Source organism: Microsporum canis, genomic scaffold (genome assembly GCF_000151145.1).
Source record: "Microsporum canis CBS 113480 supercont1.6 genomic scaffold, whole genome shotgun sequence".
Classification (NCBI taxonomy): domain Eukaryota; kingdom Fungi; phylum Ascomycota; class Eurotiomycetes; order Onygenales; family Arthrodermataceae; genus Microsporum; species Microsporum canis.
In genome coordinates this window covers 430,273-445,874 of record NW_003299164.1, presented here as the reverse complement: position 1 = coordinate 445,874, position 15,602 = coordinate 430,273, and the positions used below count along the sequence as shown (strand labels likewise).

At 47.3% G+C, this 15,602-nt stretch overlaps 6 protein-coding genes across 6 annotated transcripts; 3 read left to right on the top strand and 3 right to left on the bottom strand.

Annotated features, from left to right (window-relative positions):
• Positions 1-763: 763 nt before the first annotated feature.
• On the bottom strand, positions 764-4,123 carry MCYG_06306 (tetratricopeptide repeat domain-containing protein; the record flags this gene model as incomplete). Its single annotated transcript, XM_002844296.1, has 3 exons — positions 764-3,098; positions 3,168-3,593; positions 3,657-4,123. 3 exons carry the CDS (start codon positions 4,121-4,123, stop codon positions 764-766), a joined length of 3,228 nt encoding a protein of 1,075 aa, XP_002844342.1.
• Positions 4,124-4,621: 498 nt separating this feature from the next.
• On the top strand, positions 4,622-6,415 carry MCYG_06305 (n-alkane-inducible cytochrome P450; the record flags this gene model as incomplete). The annotated part of the gene is made up of 5 exons (XM_002844295.1): positions 4,622-4,699; positions 4,768-5,014; positions 5,086-5,704; positions 5,767-5,909; positions 5,970-6,415. 5 exons carry the CDS (start codon positions 4,622-4,624, stop codon positions 6,413-6,415), a joined length of 1,533 nt encoding a protein of 510 aa, XP_002844341.1.
• A 645-nt stretch (positions 6,416-7,060) lies between these two features.
• Positions 7,061-7,843, top strand: MCYG_06304 (splicing factor 3a; the record flags this gene model as incomplete). The annotated part of the gene is made up of 2 exons (XM_002844294.1): positions 7,061-7,072; positions 7,130-7,843. 2 exons carry the CDS (start codon positions 7,061-7,063, stop codon positions 7,841-7,843), a joined length of 726 nt encoding a protein of 241 aa, XP_002844340.1.
• A 464-nt stretch (positions 7,844-8,307) lies between these two features.
• On the bottom strand, positions 8,308-10,454 carry MCYG_06303 (serine/threonine-protein kinase cot-1; the record flags this gene model as incomplete). The annotated part of the gene is made up of 4 exons (XM_002844293.1): positions 8,308-8,620; positions 8,685-9,164; positions 9,220-9,723; positions 9,778-10,454. The coding sequence occupies 4 exons, from the start codon at positions 10,452-10,454 to the stop codon at positions 8,308-8,310; spliced, it is 1,974 nt and encodes a 657-aa protein (XP_002844339.1).
• A 622-nt stretch (positions 10,455-11,076) lies between these two features.
• Positions 11,077-12,579, top strand: MCYG_06302 (mitochondrial import inner membrane translocase subunit tim54; the record flags this gene model as incomplete). The annotated part of the gene is made up of 2 exons (XM_002844292.1): positions 11,077-11,167; positions 11,222-12,579. The coding sequence occupies 2 exons, from the start codon at positions 11,077-11,079 to the stop codon at positions 12,577-12,579; spliced, it is 1,449 nt and encodes a 482-aa protein (XP_002844338.1).
• Positions 12,580-12,913: 334 nt separating this feature from the next.
• Positions 12,914-15,592, bottom strand: MCYG_06301 (NMDA receptor-regulated protein 1; the record flags this gene model as incomplete). Its single annotated transcript, XM_002844291.1, has 3 exons — positions 12,914-13,380; positions 13,447-15,420; positions 15,511-15,592. The coding sequence occupies 3 exons, from the start codon at positions 15,590-15,592 to the stop codon at positions 12,914-12,916; spliced, it is 2,523 nt and encodes an 840-aa protein (XP_002844337.1).
• Between the last annotated feature and the right edge of the window lie 10 nt (positions 15,593-15,602).

The window sequence follows — 15,602 nt, the reverse complement described above, 5'->3', positions numbered from 1 at the left end:
GGCTGCACGAGCCGCAGTAGCTGCTTCTTCTCTAAGTTAAACTTTCAGCCGCGTTGATCAAAATTCAAATTAGTTATGGTGCTGTGGGCAACTCTACTCAGCGGAGTGACATGTATTTATGATAAACAAACTAGTATACTGCTAGGTATCAGGCATCCTTTACAAAAAGAGCTCTAAGAAGGGGGTAGGATAGTAGCTACATAAAACACATCGGAGTATTCTATCATCAATATGTTACTACATATTTAGCCTCCGTTATTAGTACTTGGTAGCTAATAAAAAGGTTCAAATATATGTAGTTTATTGTAGAGATGATAACTACTATTAATAAATTTGTTGGGTAAGTAGTGCATCAAGTGGTTGTGACATCGAGTGGTGAAGAGCGTTATAATCCAAACTAGCAGCCTAGTTTATAATAACATGACACTTCACTACATAGAAAGCCTTTTATATATATTACTGCGTTCTTTGCCCTCTTATTAATATAAAAATTGGTAATTTGGTATAGTCTGTGCTAGAAATTTGCATAGCAGTTCTTATCTAATGGGTTCTACCAATTTATTGTCCCTTATGAAAATATAGGTTGTAACTTCTTATAGTCACCCTTAGCTAATGTAACAAAAACCGGTTGATGCTATCCAGATGAGGCGACCTATTGACGATCTATATCCACTCAACGTGCTCATAGCCACATTCATTACCAACTCTTATGAGTTGCAATTGACCTATTAACTCTCTCTCTGTTTTAATTGTCAATGTTCACTCACTTCCCATTGCCATTTTTCATCTCAATCAGCTCTATTTTCAGCCTTTTCATCTTCTTTTCAAGAGGATGCTCCTTTAAGCTTATCCTACTGAGTCCTTCAATTGTCTCGTCGCAGAGCCTAATGCTTTGATCAAATTTGCCTTGCAATTTATAGCAGGTCGCAAGCTCAATCATCGCACCCAGGCGATCAGGATGGAAATCTCCTCTATAAGTCGAAAGGTGCCGTAGATTTTCAATTACCTCAAGAAGAGTAGCTTCGGCCTCAGAAAACCGAGATTCACGAGTCAGTATGACGCCCAAGACCGTTCTTCCCATCAATGTCCCTATGTGGTTACGGCCGAGATTTCTATCCGCAACTTGTAGTCCTTTCAGGACGAGCGATTCCGCTTCTTGGTATTGACCCAACGCAATTTTGACCCTCGCTAGGTTAACCATAGCTAGAAGTGTATATGGGTGTTCCTTGCCTAATTTCTCCTTGCGACTTTCGAGGACCTCCTCAATCATCGTTGCGGCTAGGGTTTGCTGCTCCTCCATTTGTAAAGTGACCATGGCAATGTCCTCCTTCACGGCCAAAGACTTCAGATGGTTTGGGCCAAGAATTTTGCTCATTCCATCATAAGCTTCGGTCAAAAGCTGCTTTGCTTCATCTAAGTTTTCATAGAACTTAGCCAGTGTCCGGCCCAAGTTTCCCATTGCACTAAGGGTGTCTTCGTGACTAGGGCCTCTAACTTTGAGTAAACCGTCAACGGCATGTTTCTGAAGCATTCTAGCTTCACTGTATCTTCCCTGCTGCCATCTCGCCTGACCCAGAAGATCCATAGCCATCAATGTCTCATGACTGTTGGGGCCCAATGAGGTGATACAGGCCTGTAAAACTGCATCTTGCAGATCTGCAGCCTCATCACCTCTCCCCTGGTTCCAGTATGTTAGCGCTAAAGCTAGCGTTATCCGCCTGGTGACAGGGTGCTCTAGTCCAAGAAGGCTATCCGCATAGTGTTTTACGGCTAGCTGAAGCGATTCGGCGTCATTCCAGCGTCCATTTTGTGCAAATACAATGCTAAACTTTGCATAAAGCAGTGCTTGAGCTCGACCAAACCTTGATCCCGCACCAGGCCATTCAACTAGCCCATACCAGCGATGTTTTCGGTTCTCTGTTATTTTATCATTAACTACTTGGAGACACTTTCGTACATGGTCAATATGAGGGAGAATGTCTCTCCGAAAGAGCTCGTCAGCTTCAGTTTCTCCCAGAGGTGGAAGAAGAATCGAGTGGGACAGTGTTGTAGCTGCAGCTTGCGACCAAACAGCTTGCTCTGACGCACTCATGTCTGGCCTCTCCCGTGCCCACTTATGGACTAGGGGGTGCATTGAATAGCTGTCGTTGGACTCATGGTGCGTGATAAGTGACATTTGCACAAGTTCTCTTAATGCGTAGCGTATTCGTACCTCGTCGAAAAACCGAGTGGCTCTGCCTTCTCGAATAAAGGAGGGTAACGCTGGAGGGCTTCGATCTTGCATGATATAATTCAATATGTTGAACTGCATAGTTTTGTATTTCTGATACCAAGTCAATGGCCGTTCCGCCTCATGTTGGTCCTTCTTTTCTTGCTCAGCCCTCTCGGTTTCACAGTTTATTACTGCCTTCTTTATGATGTCGAATCGGATATTCTTAAAGTAAAAAAAGGAAAAGAGCTTGAGCAATTGAATTGCATCTTGTGAGGATTCAGTTCCCTTTTTCTCAATGCCACTGTAAGAGACTTCATATGTCGCGTGAGCACTCATATACTCATCACGTCGACCACTAGAGTCGATGGATAACCGGCGAGTTCGACGGATACGTTCCCAATCCCGATCATAGAATGTCAAGTAGTCTTTCAGAGTACATAGGCCATTTCGTATTGCAGCACCAGCGTGGATTAGAGCAAGGGCAAGGAATCCAAGTTGTTTAGTGATTTGGACAGCCCATGACGAGGAATCCGCGTCCCAAGGTTCGGACAGCCGAGCAGCTCGTAGGAGAAGAGCACGCGCATCATCGTCCTCCATGCCTTGAAACTCAAAAAAACCCGGCTGTATATTACCGTATACCTTATGCGCTGGGTTTCTTGTTGTGACGATAATGCAGCCTCTATCGCCTTTAGGGAAATACTCATGTAAGTCGATGTGAGGATCATCAGCATTATCAATGATTAGGAGCCATCGCTCTTCAAGATTAGAGAGCCAGTGCATTGCAGCGCTGTGATTCGGTTCAACCTTGCCAAATTTGCCGATTTCCGCATATGTCTGTCTGATTCGTTCATGAGAGCTGGCATCAATCCAAAAGACTCCCCAGAAACTTACAGGAAAAAGAGTTAATAATTGTCTTTATAAACCTTGGGGAGAAACTATAAGAAGAACAACACACCTATCTCTATTCTGCTCTGCAAACTTTGAGCAGAACTGTGTTTTCCCAGAACCACCAATGCCGTAAATGACAAAGCGAAGCTGTTTCTGCGTCGGCTCCGTAGTTACCGATGTGAATATTATATTTTGCAGTTTCTCTAGAAAGAGAGTCCGCCCAGTATAAAAACTGCTGACTGGTTGAGGGACGTCAAAGAATTTATTGGGTGTGGTAATGGAGACAGCGGTAGCGACGGATCGAACAGAATTGCGGAACTGCCTGATTCTTGATAGTGTGGCTATGTCTTCCTGATTTTTCTCCGTACTCATGCCACCAGAAAATTGAATTCTGTTTTCCAGAGACATTATCTGTGACTTGAAGTCTTGGTCAAGGGACCTTAGGTCCTTCGACATCTGAACTAGGGTATCTTGTGAAACATGGTGATTGTATCTACATAGTTGGTTAATCCTCCTCGGAAGTTTAAACAGGCAAGCGGATATATATGATACTCACAAGCTGATTCCCGTAAGTAGGATCTGGAGATTTTCTTTCTCAGTCGAAAGCCTATCACGTACGCGCTGCAGACCGGTGGCTTTGTCCCGTCTACGGTTCTCTTTGCCCAGTCCATCGAGCTTGCTGGTAACCTTCACACCAGTTTTGCCGTAGATCTCCTTAATGATGCGTTCAAGTTCAGTTGCAATATTTTGGCACCCTTCGAGGCTCTTCTTACAGTCTCTCCACAGATTTTCGAGGTTGGCTGCTCTCAACGGAGACTCGCTTGAAGATTTGACGAAACTCCCCTCAAATGCTTCATCGACAGATCGAACTATTGTTTGTAGGGACTCAACCTCAGTGATTAAGTTGTCGATTTCCTTCTGAACGCCTGCAACGGCGGCGGGAATGTCTTTTAGATATTTGACAATACGCCAACAGACGTCGGTAATCCCAACCGCCCCGGCTGCAATTGAAAGCGGATCCATAGTCCACAAAAATGGCCAACGTTGCTCATCGAGAACTCAATGATACTCGCAGTTTATGGTGTATAAATCGTTGTGCAAGCATCTTCTGGCCAACAGACGAGACTTTGCTCTGTTGCAAGGATCCCATACTGCCTTTCTTAAAGAGCCCTTTGCGCCCTGTTCATGGCTATTATTATCCGCAAGTTAATGACAGCGCGTAACTCAAGTCCTGGAGGCCAATCAGCTCCCTAGTTTAACATATCAACCCCCCCAGTCCCAAACCAAATACCCCATGCTAGCGTGTGATATATGTGGAATTCTGCATGTCTGTCACGGCCCCCGCGCCGCTTGTATAATTCTCCCAAATCATCTCAGATACTGAGTAAGGGGCCGGCATTTGGTGTAGTTCCTTTGAAATATTTATATGTTGGTTCTCCCATCGCCAGGCAATTATTTCTTTGTGTTGACAGAGTTCAAAACGTGAGCTAGCTTATATAACTAGCTTACTAAGCTGTGACGATGCTCAGCCTCATTACTCTAGGCTTTATTCTCGTTCTGATATGCTATAAGCTTGTTAGATCCCATTTCGAATCGCAGGTATGAAAGGATCTTAACAATTACACCAAAGAATACGGAGTACGTGCACGGTCTAACTCGAATACTAGAAGGATGAACAATTTGCTGCGTCCAAGGGGTGCCAGCCACCTCGACGGTGGAGTGCGAAATGGCCTCTGGGGGTTGACCTACTCGTGAAAGCATTTCGTTACGAAAAAAGACAGCAGATACTGAAGCTTTTCCTCGAGGAAGTTGCGAGTTCGGGAGTTACCTTTGAGCAGAATCTTCTTTTCGCCCGAGGAATAGATACAGTCGATCCGGAAAACATCGAGGCCATCCTATCTACGCAATTTACTGGTTGGTAAAACAGTCTTAACAAGAAGAGCTAGATTTGATAGTTACGTACTAACCTGGTACTCAAACCAAAGACTTTGGACTCGGCTTGAGACCCCCAACCTTTGCACCTTTACTGGGCAGCGGTATCTTCACCCAAGACGGGCCCAAATGGAAACACTCGCGCGAGCTTTTACGACCTCAATTCATGTCCAACCGATTCAATAATTTCGAGCAGATCAAACATGCTGTAAACAACCTCGTTGAAAGTGTCCCCGAAACTGGTGTTGTTGACCTGCAGCCACTCTTTTTCCGTCTCACCTTCGAAACGACTCTGTTCCTATTATTCGGACAACATCTGCCGTCTTTGAAGTCAGAAGGCATTACAAGCCGCGAATCCGAATTTGCAAATGCTTTCAATGTAGGGCAGGACTATCTAGCCCAACGGGGGCGTCTAGGTGATTTATACTGGCTCTGGGGAGGCCAAAAATTTCGGGACGTCTGTAAAATGTGTCATGATTTTATAGACGATGCTGTGCAAATGGCTTTGGAGCTCTCGGTTCACAAACAGAACAGAGATCTTCGGAAAGAGCCATATGTGTTTATTGACGCTCTTATTCAAGAAACCCGTGAGCCAAGCGCCCTGAGGGACCAGTGTCTTAATATTCTCTTAGCTGGAAGGGACACCACGGCATGCTGTCTCACATGGACTCTGTAAGTCTTTCACTTCTGAAGGAAGATGTTTATAAGCCACTGCTAATAGACCCCAAATTAAGTCGTCTACTGGTTCAGCATCCAAATGTTCTTGCTAAACTTCGCGACGAAGTCAAAGATGCAATCGGTGTCGGCCCTGAGGCACCAGACCCTACAATCAACCAAGTCAAGAAATTATCATACCTGTCACTGGTTATCAAGGAAGGTAATTAACTTCCTCATTTTAGCACGTCACACCGCATGCAACCTTCTAACAGGTCAATAGTTCTTCGCTTGTATCCATCCGTCCCTGTAAACTCCCGTGCGGCTACAAAGACAACCATCCTTCCAACTGGTGGCGGTGTCGACGGGAAAGCTCCTGTCCTAGTCCGTCGAGGTGAAGCAGTAGGATATTGCGTTTATGCTATGCACCGCCGTAAAGATATCTACGGCCCCGATGCTAATTTCTTCCGCCCCGAACGCTGGGAAGATGATTCACTCAAGGATGTGGGTTACGGCTATTTACCCTTTAACGGGGGCCCACGAATATGTTTAGGTCAAGAGTTCGCGTTATTGGAGGTAGGGTATACCGTTGTTAGGTTACTGCAGACGTTTGAAACAATTGAAATGGCGGAAGAGAAGGGGCCATACCCACCAGTTGGCGAAGAAAAGCAAACGCTGACCTTGGTCGTGTCGAGCGGTGAAGGTTGTTGGGTTAAAATGAAAAAGTAATAGTTATATGACGGACGAACAGCCCCGAGAGCCTTTCGTGTTTATACTTAGTTTCCAAATATATAAGTCCTTCTATATCCAGTCGCTGGAGCCCCGTTTGACGGAGTTATAGCCAAACCTACAAGAGCAAGTGAATTTAATGAGGCCACAAGGAAAGATTCAACTACGCGAAGGAGCTTCTAAGCAGAAATATATTGATCAGTCATTAGCAAGAGTGGATAATTATTTTATTCATTTAAAGATATCAAACCGAGATTGTTATTATCAAAAGGTTATCAGTGTTTGAACCATTCACCCAGTCAACTTGTAAATGAGCAGGTATCTATGTCCCTAATAGAACCTTGACGGTTTCGGTAGTCAAGCTGTTTCAAGTCTGTCTTAGCAAAGAAACACTTCTCTTAATCAAAATGCAGTCATTAGAAAGAGATGGATAAATTGAATCTTCTCTATAAGCAGATAAATATTTGATATCCTCATTTTATTAATTTCATCCAATCAACGACCAGGAAAAAAGCTTCCAAGCAAGTTTATTAAATTAAGCCAATCAGCGACTAAGAAAAAGCTCCTAGCAAATTTCCGCCCAAAAACTCCCAAAAGCGCGAAGAAACTCGAGATTAACAAAGTATTGAAACCACGCAGCAAAAGATGGACTACCAGGTGAGTTATTGTGCCCAGTGGTTTGCATTAAATATACTAACCGTGCAATAACTACAGAACAGAGCAGGCTCCAAATTTGGCGGCGGCGGAGTCGCGTCGCATTCCGCCACAAACGCAGACAGAAGAGAACGACTCCGCAAGCTTGCGCTCGAACACATCGACCTCGCAAAGGATCCGTACTTCTTCAAAAACCACGTCGGAAGCTTCGAGTGCCGTCTCTGTCTTACTGTCCATCAAAATGACGGGTCCTACCTCGCTCACACCCAGGGCCGAAAACATCAGACCAACCTTGCCCGGCGAGCAGCACGAGAGCAAAAGGAAGGCCGAGCTCAGGATGGAGCTGGCGGCGCCCTGCCTGCGGGCAACATGGGCGTACAAGTGAAGAGAAACACGGTGAAGATCGGTAGACCGGGCTATAAGATCACGAAGATTCGAGATCCGCTTACCAGGCAGCACGGGTTACTTTTTCAGCTTCAGTATCAGGAGATTACGCCGGGGGTTACGCCGCGGATTCGATTCATGTCTGCTTTTGAGCAGAAGGTGGACGATCCGCCGGATAAGGATTATCAGTATTTGCTCGTTGCTGCGGAACCGTATCAGACGTGTGGATTCAAACTGCAGGCTCGAGAGGTTGATAGGAGAGAAGGGAAGTTGTGGACGTGGTTTGATGAGGATAGTAAGGAGTTTTGGATTCAGTTGTTGTTTAAGACTGAGAGAGAGGAGAGATATAGTGGTGTTCCGGGTCTGGCACCGGCCGGTATTCGGAGATGAACTGGTTATAAATTTATTTCTGTTACTGGGCGCCTGGGAATATGTTATGGCGTTTAATGGGCATGTGTAATAAATAGCATTTGACGATATCATCTCAAGAATGGAGATTTGATTCTGAATAAGTTCAGTCATGTTGTCATATTGTGGAATTGTTAACCTAGCTGAATATCTCTCCTGCTATATATCGGGTCTCAGACCAATTATCAGATAATGGAAATTCAGGTATACCGAAGATCCGAAGAATCGAGATATTTATCAGGTCAACATCCACAAGTCCAGGTCATCACACATATTTTTTTATCACTTTTGAATTTACTGAAGAGAAAGAAGAGGCGATTCAAGGAACAGAGTTAGAAAATAAACGCCCGGAGCAACGTGTGTTTCCCTCGCTTTGAAAAAGATCGTAAATATCAATTACAGCCTTTTCTTTCATGCTCAGTTGAGTGCTGCGCCCAAAGCTGCGATTAGCTGCTCTGAAACGCATTGAAGGCCTTATAAGTGTAACCGATGAAGGGGAGGGACATCTCCGCCTCTTGTTCCTCAGGCATAGCACGGGCCTGGGCACGTAGGAGGGCACTGTTGTCTTCCTGGGGAATCTCGTCGATGGGGAAGTAGGAGACGTCGATATTGGAGGTGAGCCTGGGTTCGAAGGGAGCACGAATTCGGCGCAGCTGTTCCCATACGACGCCACGGAAGAATGGATGATTTTTAATCTGGGTTGCGCCACCGTGTTGGCCGCCTTCTTGGCCAATACGGTTTTCTGGATCACAAAGGAAGCTATTTGACAGGTGAGCAGGGTTGGTTATGGATAGTGAAAAGAAAAAAGGGGTTAGGGACGAACCTTCGGATGAGATGCTCTGAATCCCTAGAGAGAACAAGTTCTTCAGGGAAAGCAAGATGTTCACGCCAGTAAACGATCTTCCGGTATGTATCCGTTGGCTGTTCGGCGCAGAACGGTGGCCATCCGACGAGACACTCAAACATAATAGCTCCAACGGACCACCAGTCGCAGAGATAGGTGTATCCCTGGCCGTTGAATATCTCAGGGGCAATGTAATCTGGTGTTCCAACGGTGGAGTATGCCATGGCACGACGTGATCGACGCCAGGTATTGATCTGACCACGGTTGGAGACCGTCAGATTAATGGCATCCGAGAAGAAGCCAGAGTTTCTATTCTTATCTTTGGATGTGGATGTATTTTTTAACAGGGCCTGGTAGTATGAGTTGTCATGCTGTTTCTTGCCGCCAGTTGACAGGCCAAAGTCAGTTAATTTGATATGCCCACCACGATCCAGTAAAATATTATCTGGTTTAATATCACTACCCTCTAGTTAGCTCTGGTTCTGTTGTTTGAAGAAAAGGGGAATAGGCCTACCGATGTAAGAAGCCAAGTTTATGAACGGCCTCGATGGCCATGACAAGCTCAGCCATGTAAAATCTGGTGATATCCTCCGAGAAGATTTCATATTTAATAAGCATGGTCATAAGATCACCGCCAGGCAAGAACTCCATGAGGAGGTAGAGGTAAGCCTTATCCTGGAACGAGGCGTGGAGCTTGACGAGCCATGGGTTGTCCTTGGAGTCGGCAAGGATATCACGCTCAGCGCGTACGTGGGCAAGTTGGTCCTTCTTGAACATCTCAGTCTTGATCAGTGACTTCAAGGCGTAGATCTTGCCGTCTGTCTTGCGCTGTACGAGCTTGACTTCTCCGAACGCTCCTTTACCGATGATCTTGATCGTCTGGAAGTTGGCAGGGGTCTCTCTCGTTCTGATAAACCGGAGGAAGTTGGCTTCCTTCTTCGCCATGGCCTCTGATTCATGTTTCCGCTTTGCGTCAGAGATGGTTGCGTTCTGGCAGATCTTGTCGAGGTTGGCGGCACTACAGATAGATCAGTATACTATTCCAGAACAATATATAGAGACATAGACATACCGCATATTCCTATCACGAGCTCTCTCGATGTTCTCGCGGAAGAAGACATTGACGAGCTCCTTGGCTGCCTTTCCACGTTTATGGGCGTTCTCCGAGTATCTCTCAGGACATCTGACGAGCTCCTCGTCTTCCGGGTTAGCACCACGAGCGGGAACAGGAGGCGTCAAGTGAGCTGGCGTCTGCTGCTGCTGGTGGCCGGCAGAGCCAGCGGTACGAGGACGCTGTTGACTCCCTTGCGGGGCGGCGCGAGCAGGCCGCGGGGAAGCAGAGAGGTCCTGGTTCGAAAACTGCTGTATCAGGCCCGAGGTCTCGTCGTTCCCCTGGTGCTGTCCTCCAGCTGGAGCTGCTCGTTGCTGGTACACAGCCTGGGGAGCACTTCCATGCGGTGCTGGAGCATACTGCTGCTGCTGTTGCTGCTGGTGGCCGCCCATATAGGGGTTGTTCACGAAGTATCCCTGGTTGTAGGCATTCTGCTGAGCGTCGACGAACTCCTGATTGCCCTGGCCGGCATACATGGGCTGCGGGAAGGTCGATGGAGTCGTAGGATAGGCTCTGTTGCTCGATGGGTTGTTGCTGTACTGCTGCTGCTGCTGGTCGTAGCCAAAGTTTAGGTGAAGCCGGCCATTAGCACCGCCGTTGGGCGGAGCACCGTTGGGGTTGTTTCTGTTGCCGTCCATGGCCGTTTGTATAGCAAGAAGAAGACGAACTGCTCAGGCTGTCAAGCTATTCCGGTCTGTCCTTCGCCGCTTGTTGTAGAAAATGCGAGTAAAAAGGGGGGATGCGGTGGAAGAAGAAGAAGCCGAAGTTGAAGATCTGAAACGACTTTTTCAAGGGCATGCGAAACGTTCAAGAAAACACCTCGCAGCAAGGGGCCTTTCTCCTTTATATCACTTTAATATGGTCATGTTCCTTATATTTGATTAATATTCTGTAGTCAAGATGATAGAAGTTGAATATTTTGTGTGTTGATATGCGGATTATGGACTTTTTGCGGTGTTTCTACATCTACAGCACAGAAAGTGACCAGACATGAATCTCTCTGTCAATATCACCAGATTCTTCTATATATCTATACATCTATATATCTCTGTATCTTTATATGAATAAGTAGCAAGTTATCTTCTTCTCTTCATCTTCAGTCTTGAAGCGAAATAACGGAGAAAAGTAAGTCCGCTAGATTTTTTCATGGACAAAGAAGAGCTTCATGAAGTCGCAAAGAAGAAGAAGAAGAAGATAATAAACAGTTGTTAAGTCTATACAGCTGGAGAGCAGGTTGACCTGCTCAGTTCATCGACAGCCATGGAGACTCCGGCTTCAGGCTCTGATGCTGCTGCTGCTGCTGTTCCAAAGCCAGCTCCAAAGCCGCAGAATCCTGCCCTGCGCATGCTAGGTAAGGCGAATATATGAGTAAATAAGGTAGATACAAATGCTAACAGGTTGCTAGGGCTTCCAAACATCAAGCTAAAGCTCCCGTCGAGGAATTGGATGATATTCCTGACCGTCACCGGCTCCTTCGTTGGTGCTCTTGTCTATGACCGCCGTGAGAAGAAAAAGATACAAGACAAATGGTCGAACGTGGTAGCACACCTTGCCAATGAACCGCTACGGACGAACGAGACTCGCAGGAAGATTACTGTCTTTCTCTCTGCCCCTCCGGGAGACAGCATGCGGAACGCAAGGGACCATTTCCGTGACTACGTCAAGCCGATCCTAGTCTCCGGAGCGTTGGACTACGAAGTCGTAGAGGGGAGAAGGGAAGGAGATCTCAGAGCTGCTGTTGCAAGCAGGATTCGCAAGAGGAGAGAGCTGGCCGGGGAGTCAGGGCCGCTGCCGGAACCTGATATTGATACCGCAGACTACGAGACCAGGCTTCGACACATACGGCAGGTGACGGGCGTTCATGACGAGCCTGAGACGAAAGGCGATCTGGTTCTCGGTCGACATGCATGGAAAGAATATATTCGTGGCATCCACGAAGGCTGGTTGGGCCCCCTGGTTGACCCTGCTTCTCTCAAGCCGGACGAGCCAGTCGTGGTGGAGGAGCCATTACTCTCAGACACGCCGGATGAAAACTCTCCAACAACAGAAGAAAAGAAGGAGACTGAGAAACCAGCTGAGAAACCAAAGCCAACCGGTCCTCCTGCCTCCTACCTTCTTCCATCCGCCTATACCACCCATCAAATCTCCCCCATCGCTCCCACCGAGTTCGACGGCTCAGCTCCCATTGCATTTCCCCATATACTAGGCTTCCTCAACACTCCAATCCGCATGTACCGCTTCCTCACGCGCCGCCGCATGGCAGACACCGTCGGAGAACAAGTTGCAGCTGCAGTACTCGCTTCATCCATACGGCCCTACACCAACAGCACATACAGCTCTGACTCTGACTTCTCAGCAATCACTCAAAGCCAGCCATCAACCTCTGAAGAAGAAGAACCGCTGACTTCCCCTTCAGATGCAAGTGAGCAGCAATCGGTCCTTCAAGAGGAGGAAAAAGACTGGCACAAGTCAGCGTACAAAAAACCTACCGATCCTGCTGAGATCAGAGAGGAGCGAGAATGGACCGATGCCATGGTTCTCGATCCCCGAATCGCTTCTCGAATGCGCAGATTCGTGCTCTCCCCTGAAGACCTTGCTCGATCACAGCGTATTGCTGAGGGTAAAGAGTGGGTTATGGGTCAAGAGCGGCCGACGCATGTTCCGGCCTGGAAACGACTTTGGGATACGTATGGATGGGGAGAGGAGGAGAATTCCAGGAGTAAAGTTGTAATTGGGAATTTAGACGGTGAGGATGGTGAATAGATGTGATGCCGTCTCATGTATGAATGATAGCTACTTTGGTTGGCTTTTGGCCTGCCTTGTCTGTATTTTTATATAATTGCCTGCTTCTTGTGTATGATATATCATGTGTATAGAGAGGACTCGGGGCATGGGATGGTGTATTAATTATACAAAATACTTCAACTTCTACGGCTAACGAAAGGAGCCAATATGTGATTATATCGTTTCTCATTTTTTCTGCTCTAAGATTAATTTTTAAAACTCGGATGAAGCAGGAAAATGCTCAAGACAGAATAGTTACACACAGGTCACGAACATGTTGGAAGATTTCCCCATCACACGGGAATACTATCTCTCACTGCGGAAATACAGAAGCCTTTGTCCATCTGCGGCGAGCGTTGGATGAATACGAAGCCTTCGTCTCTGCTGCACTGCCCCAGTCATCAAGTAAGCTGAGACCAGCCAAAGCGTCCTCGAGCGTTGTGGTGTCTAGGTCGATGGATGAAATAAGGTCCTTTTCAGATTGGCCCTTTGACTCCGGGCTGAGCATTTGGCGGACTGTTAGTGCTGCCTGGACGTGGGCGGCGCTCTTTGCATGGGAAGATAGGAACTCTTCGTTCCATTTCGTGAGATCGGTGGATTTGGGTAGCAGGATATCAAATTCTGCGTTGATAAGGTCGATGATGTCTGGTGGCGTGAGGGCTGCGGCGGCGCCTGCGTCAAACTGTTGGCGGAATTTGACGAGTTGGATGTGTAGGGTTGGGTTGGATGGGTCGATGGCATGAGCTGCGAGCAGGCATTTGATTGCCAGGAGGTATTTTTCTATACATAAGTCCAGTCAGTAACTGTGGTAAAACGTATCGGTATATTCCAAGGGCAGATACTTACTTCTTCGGATGTACACCTCAAAGCCGGCCATCTGCGCATCAATGTTACCCGGGCAAGCCTCCAGCAAGGGGTTCAAGAACTTCATGGCTTCCTTCAGTGGATCAGAGGTATGAACCAGATTCAAGCCAAGAGGGTCGGTGTCCTCCTTCTTGGAGTCACCACCAGTGCCTGTTCCAGAAGCCTTCTTGAGTCTCTGCTTTTCGGCCTCTGCCTCTTTCAGTCGCTGCTGTTCCTTCTTGGCCTTCTTGAGAGCCTTCTTACGCTCAGCACTATCCACACCTCCATCGGCCCCGTTCATACCGCTGGGAATGGGCCCGTGAGCAAGATCTGGCTCATCGTGTAGTAGGATATAAGATTTTATTCCCCCGATGGCAGCTCTGCTATAGTACGGGTGTTCCCGTAGGCAATTTTCCCATCGAATCATATCGATGTAAGCCCTGATCATGCCTTTGCGTAGAGAGAAGTTGTGGAAATCAAACTGGTCTTCCTGCCATATATCGAAGATATTGCTGATTGCATGGAACCGTTTTAGGGCCAGGCCGAGCTTCCGTTGACGCAGGTATGATTCGCCATCTTCAGTCAAGAACCAAACGCATTGCATTTCGTGCAGGTCCCCAAGCGCGCCTCCAACAGTTTCATTTCGAGTAAATTTACTCATGTTATCAAGGCCTTTGTCGTTTTCGTCGTGTCGGAGCTGGTACTTGACGGCCTTTGAATTGATGTACCTATCCTTATCGTCCAGTAGCCGAGCAGCTTCCATGGTTTCTGCAGCTTTGGCAAGGTTTCCGTAGTGCTTCCATATCCGTGCCTTGGTCATCCAACATTCTACCGATTTGGGTGAGAGTTCGATGGCTTTATCCACGTAGGACATCGCCTTTTCAAGATCACGGCTTAGGTGGTAGTTGTAGTGCTGGGCAAGGAAGTAGAGAACGGAGCCCTCAAACCGCGACTCATCTCCGTTTGCCTGTTTGTCGGCAGACCCATTGGGTTGGTCCTTTAGATCCCCGGCTGCATAACCTTCCACAAGCTCCTGAATAACAGCTAGTTTTTCAGGGTTAGTGTAGAGTGTCTTAATATTGGCGAATGTAGACGGTATACCCTTGCGCAACATTCGCTGAAGGTACGCATCTGCAGCTTCTTTAAAATCATCTCCTTCTAGGAAGTCTAAAGGAATGCGCTGAGGTGCGTCTCCGCGAGGATTCTGTTCAACCCAATAATCATAAACAGCCTTCAGGGCTTTATGGTCACCCTTAGGTATTCCCTTGGCCTCAATTAGATGGTCATAGTACTGCGAGTTTTCTGGATTTCTCTCCAACAAAGCCTCATAAGCGGCAACAGCTTCGGATGTTCGGCCAAGCCGTTGGAGGTAGTCCGCGCGCATTTCCATGATGGCAAGGATATCGAAACACTGTTTGCCGACGGCTTCAAGGTGTTCAAGGGCCTTCTCCAGGTCACCTGATTCCGCAATAATCATATTCTTATATAAAACCGCCTCAGAGTGCTCCATGTCAGTTCGCGGCGCGGGCGTCTTTAGCGTTTCTTCGTAAGTCGTAAGCACATTCTCTGCTTCCGAGAGGTTGCCCGCGAGGTGATAGGCAATCGCAAGCGCAGTCCAGTTCTGACGGAGCGCGGGCCGCTGCTGAAGCATTGTTGATCTGCTTTGAATGTATCCCTGGAAATCCCGTATCTGAGCTTGTAGATAGGCCAGATCTCGCTGTATAGGCTGTGACTCCGGCTCGAGCTTGAGAGCAAATCTATAGGCCTTGATAGCTTCATCGTAGTTCTTCTCTGCGCGGTAGAGCAGGCCGTAGACGTGCCAGCAGATATGCGACTTCATATCGTTCTTGAGAGCCATCTTAGCCAGCGCAAATGCTTCTTCCTGTTGTCCCTGGTAGCTCAACATGAGCCCTTTCATCGCTTGTGTGTCTCCATGGTTTGGGTTCTTCTTAAGGATCTGCTCCGCGGCCTTGAGCCCTATAATTATAGACAGCACATAGTCAGGACAATAGACAACAATACGGGGGGTTCAATATCGTTCTTCCTCAATAGCGGGCAAGCTCGCACCTTTTTTATACTGTTTATTCTCGCAATTCCGAACTACTTGACGGAACAATGAGCTATCTTTCGAGCTCAATGGCTGAGGCATGATGGCCGCC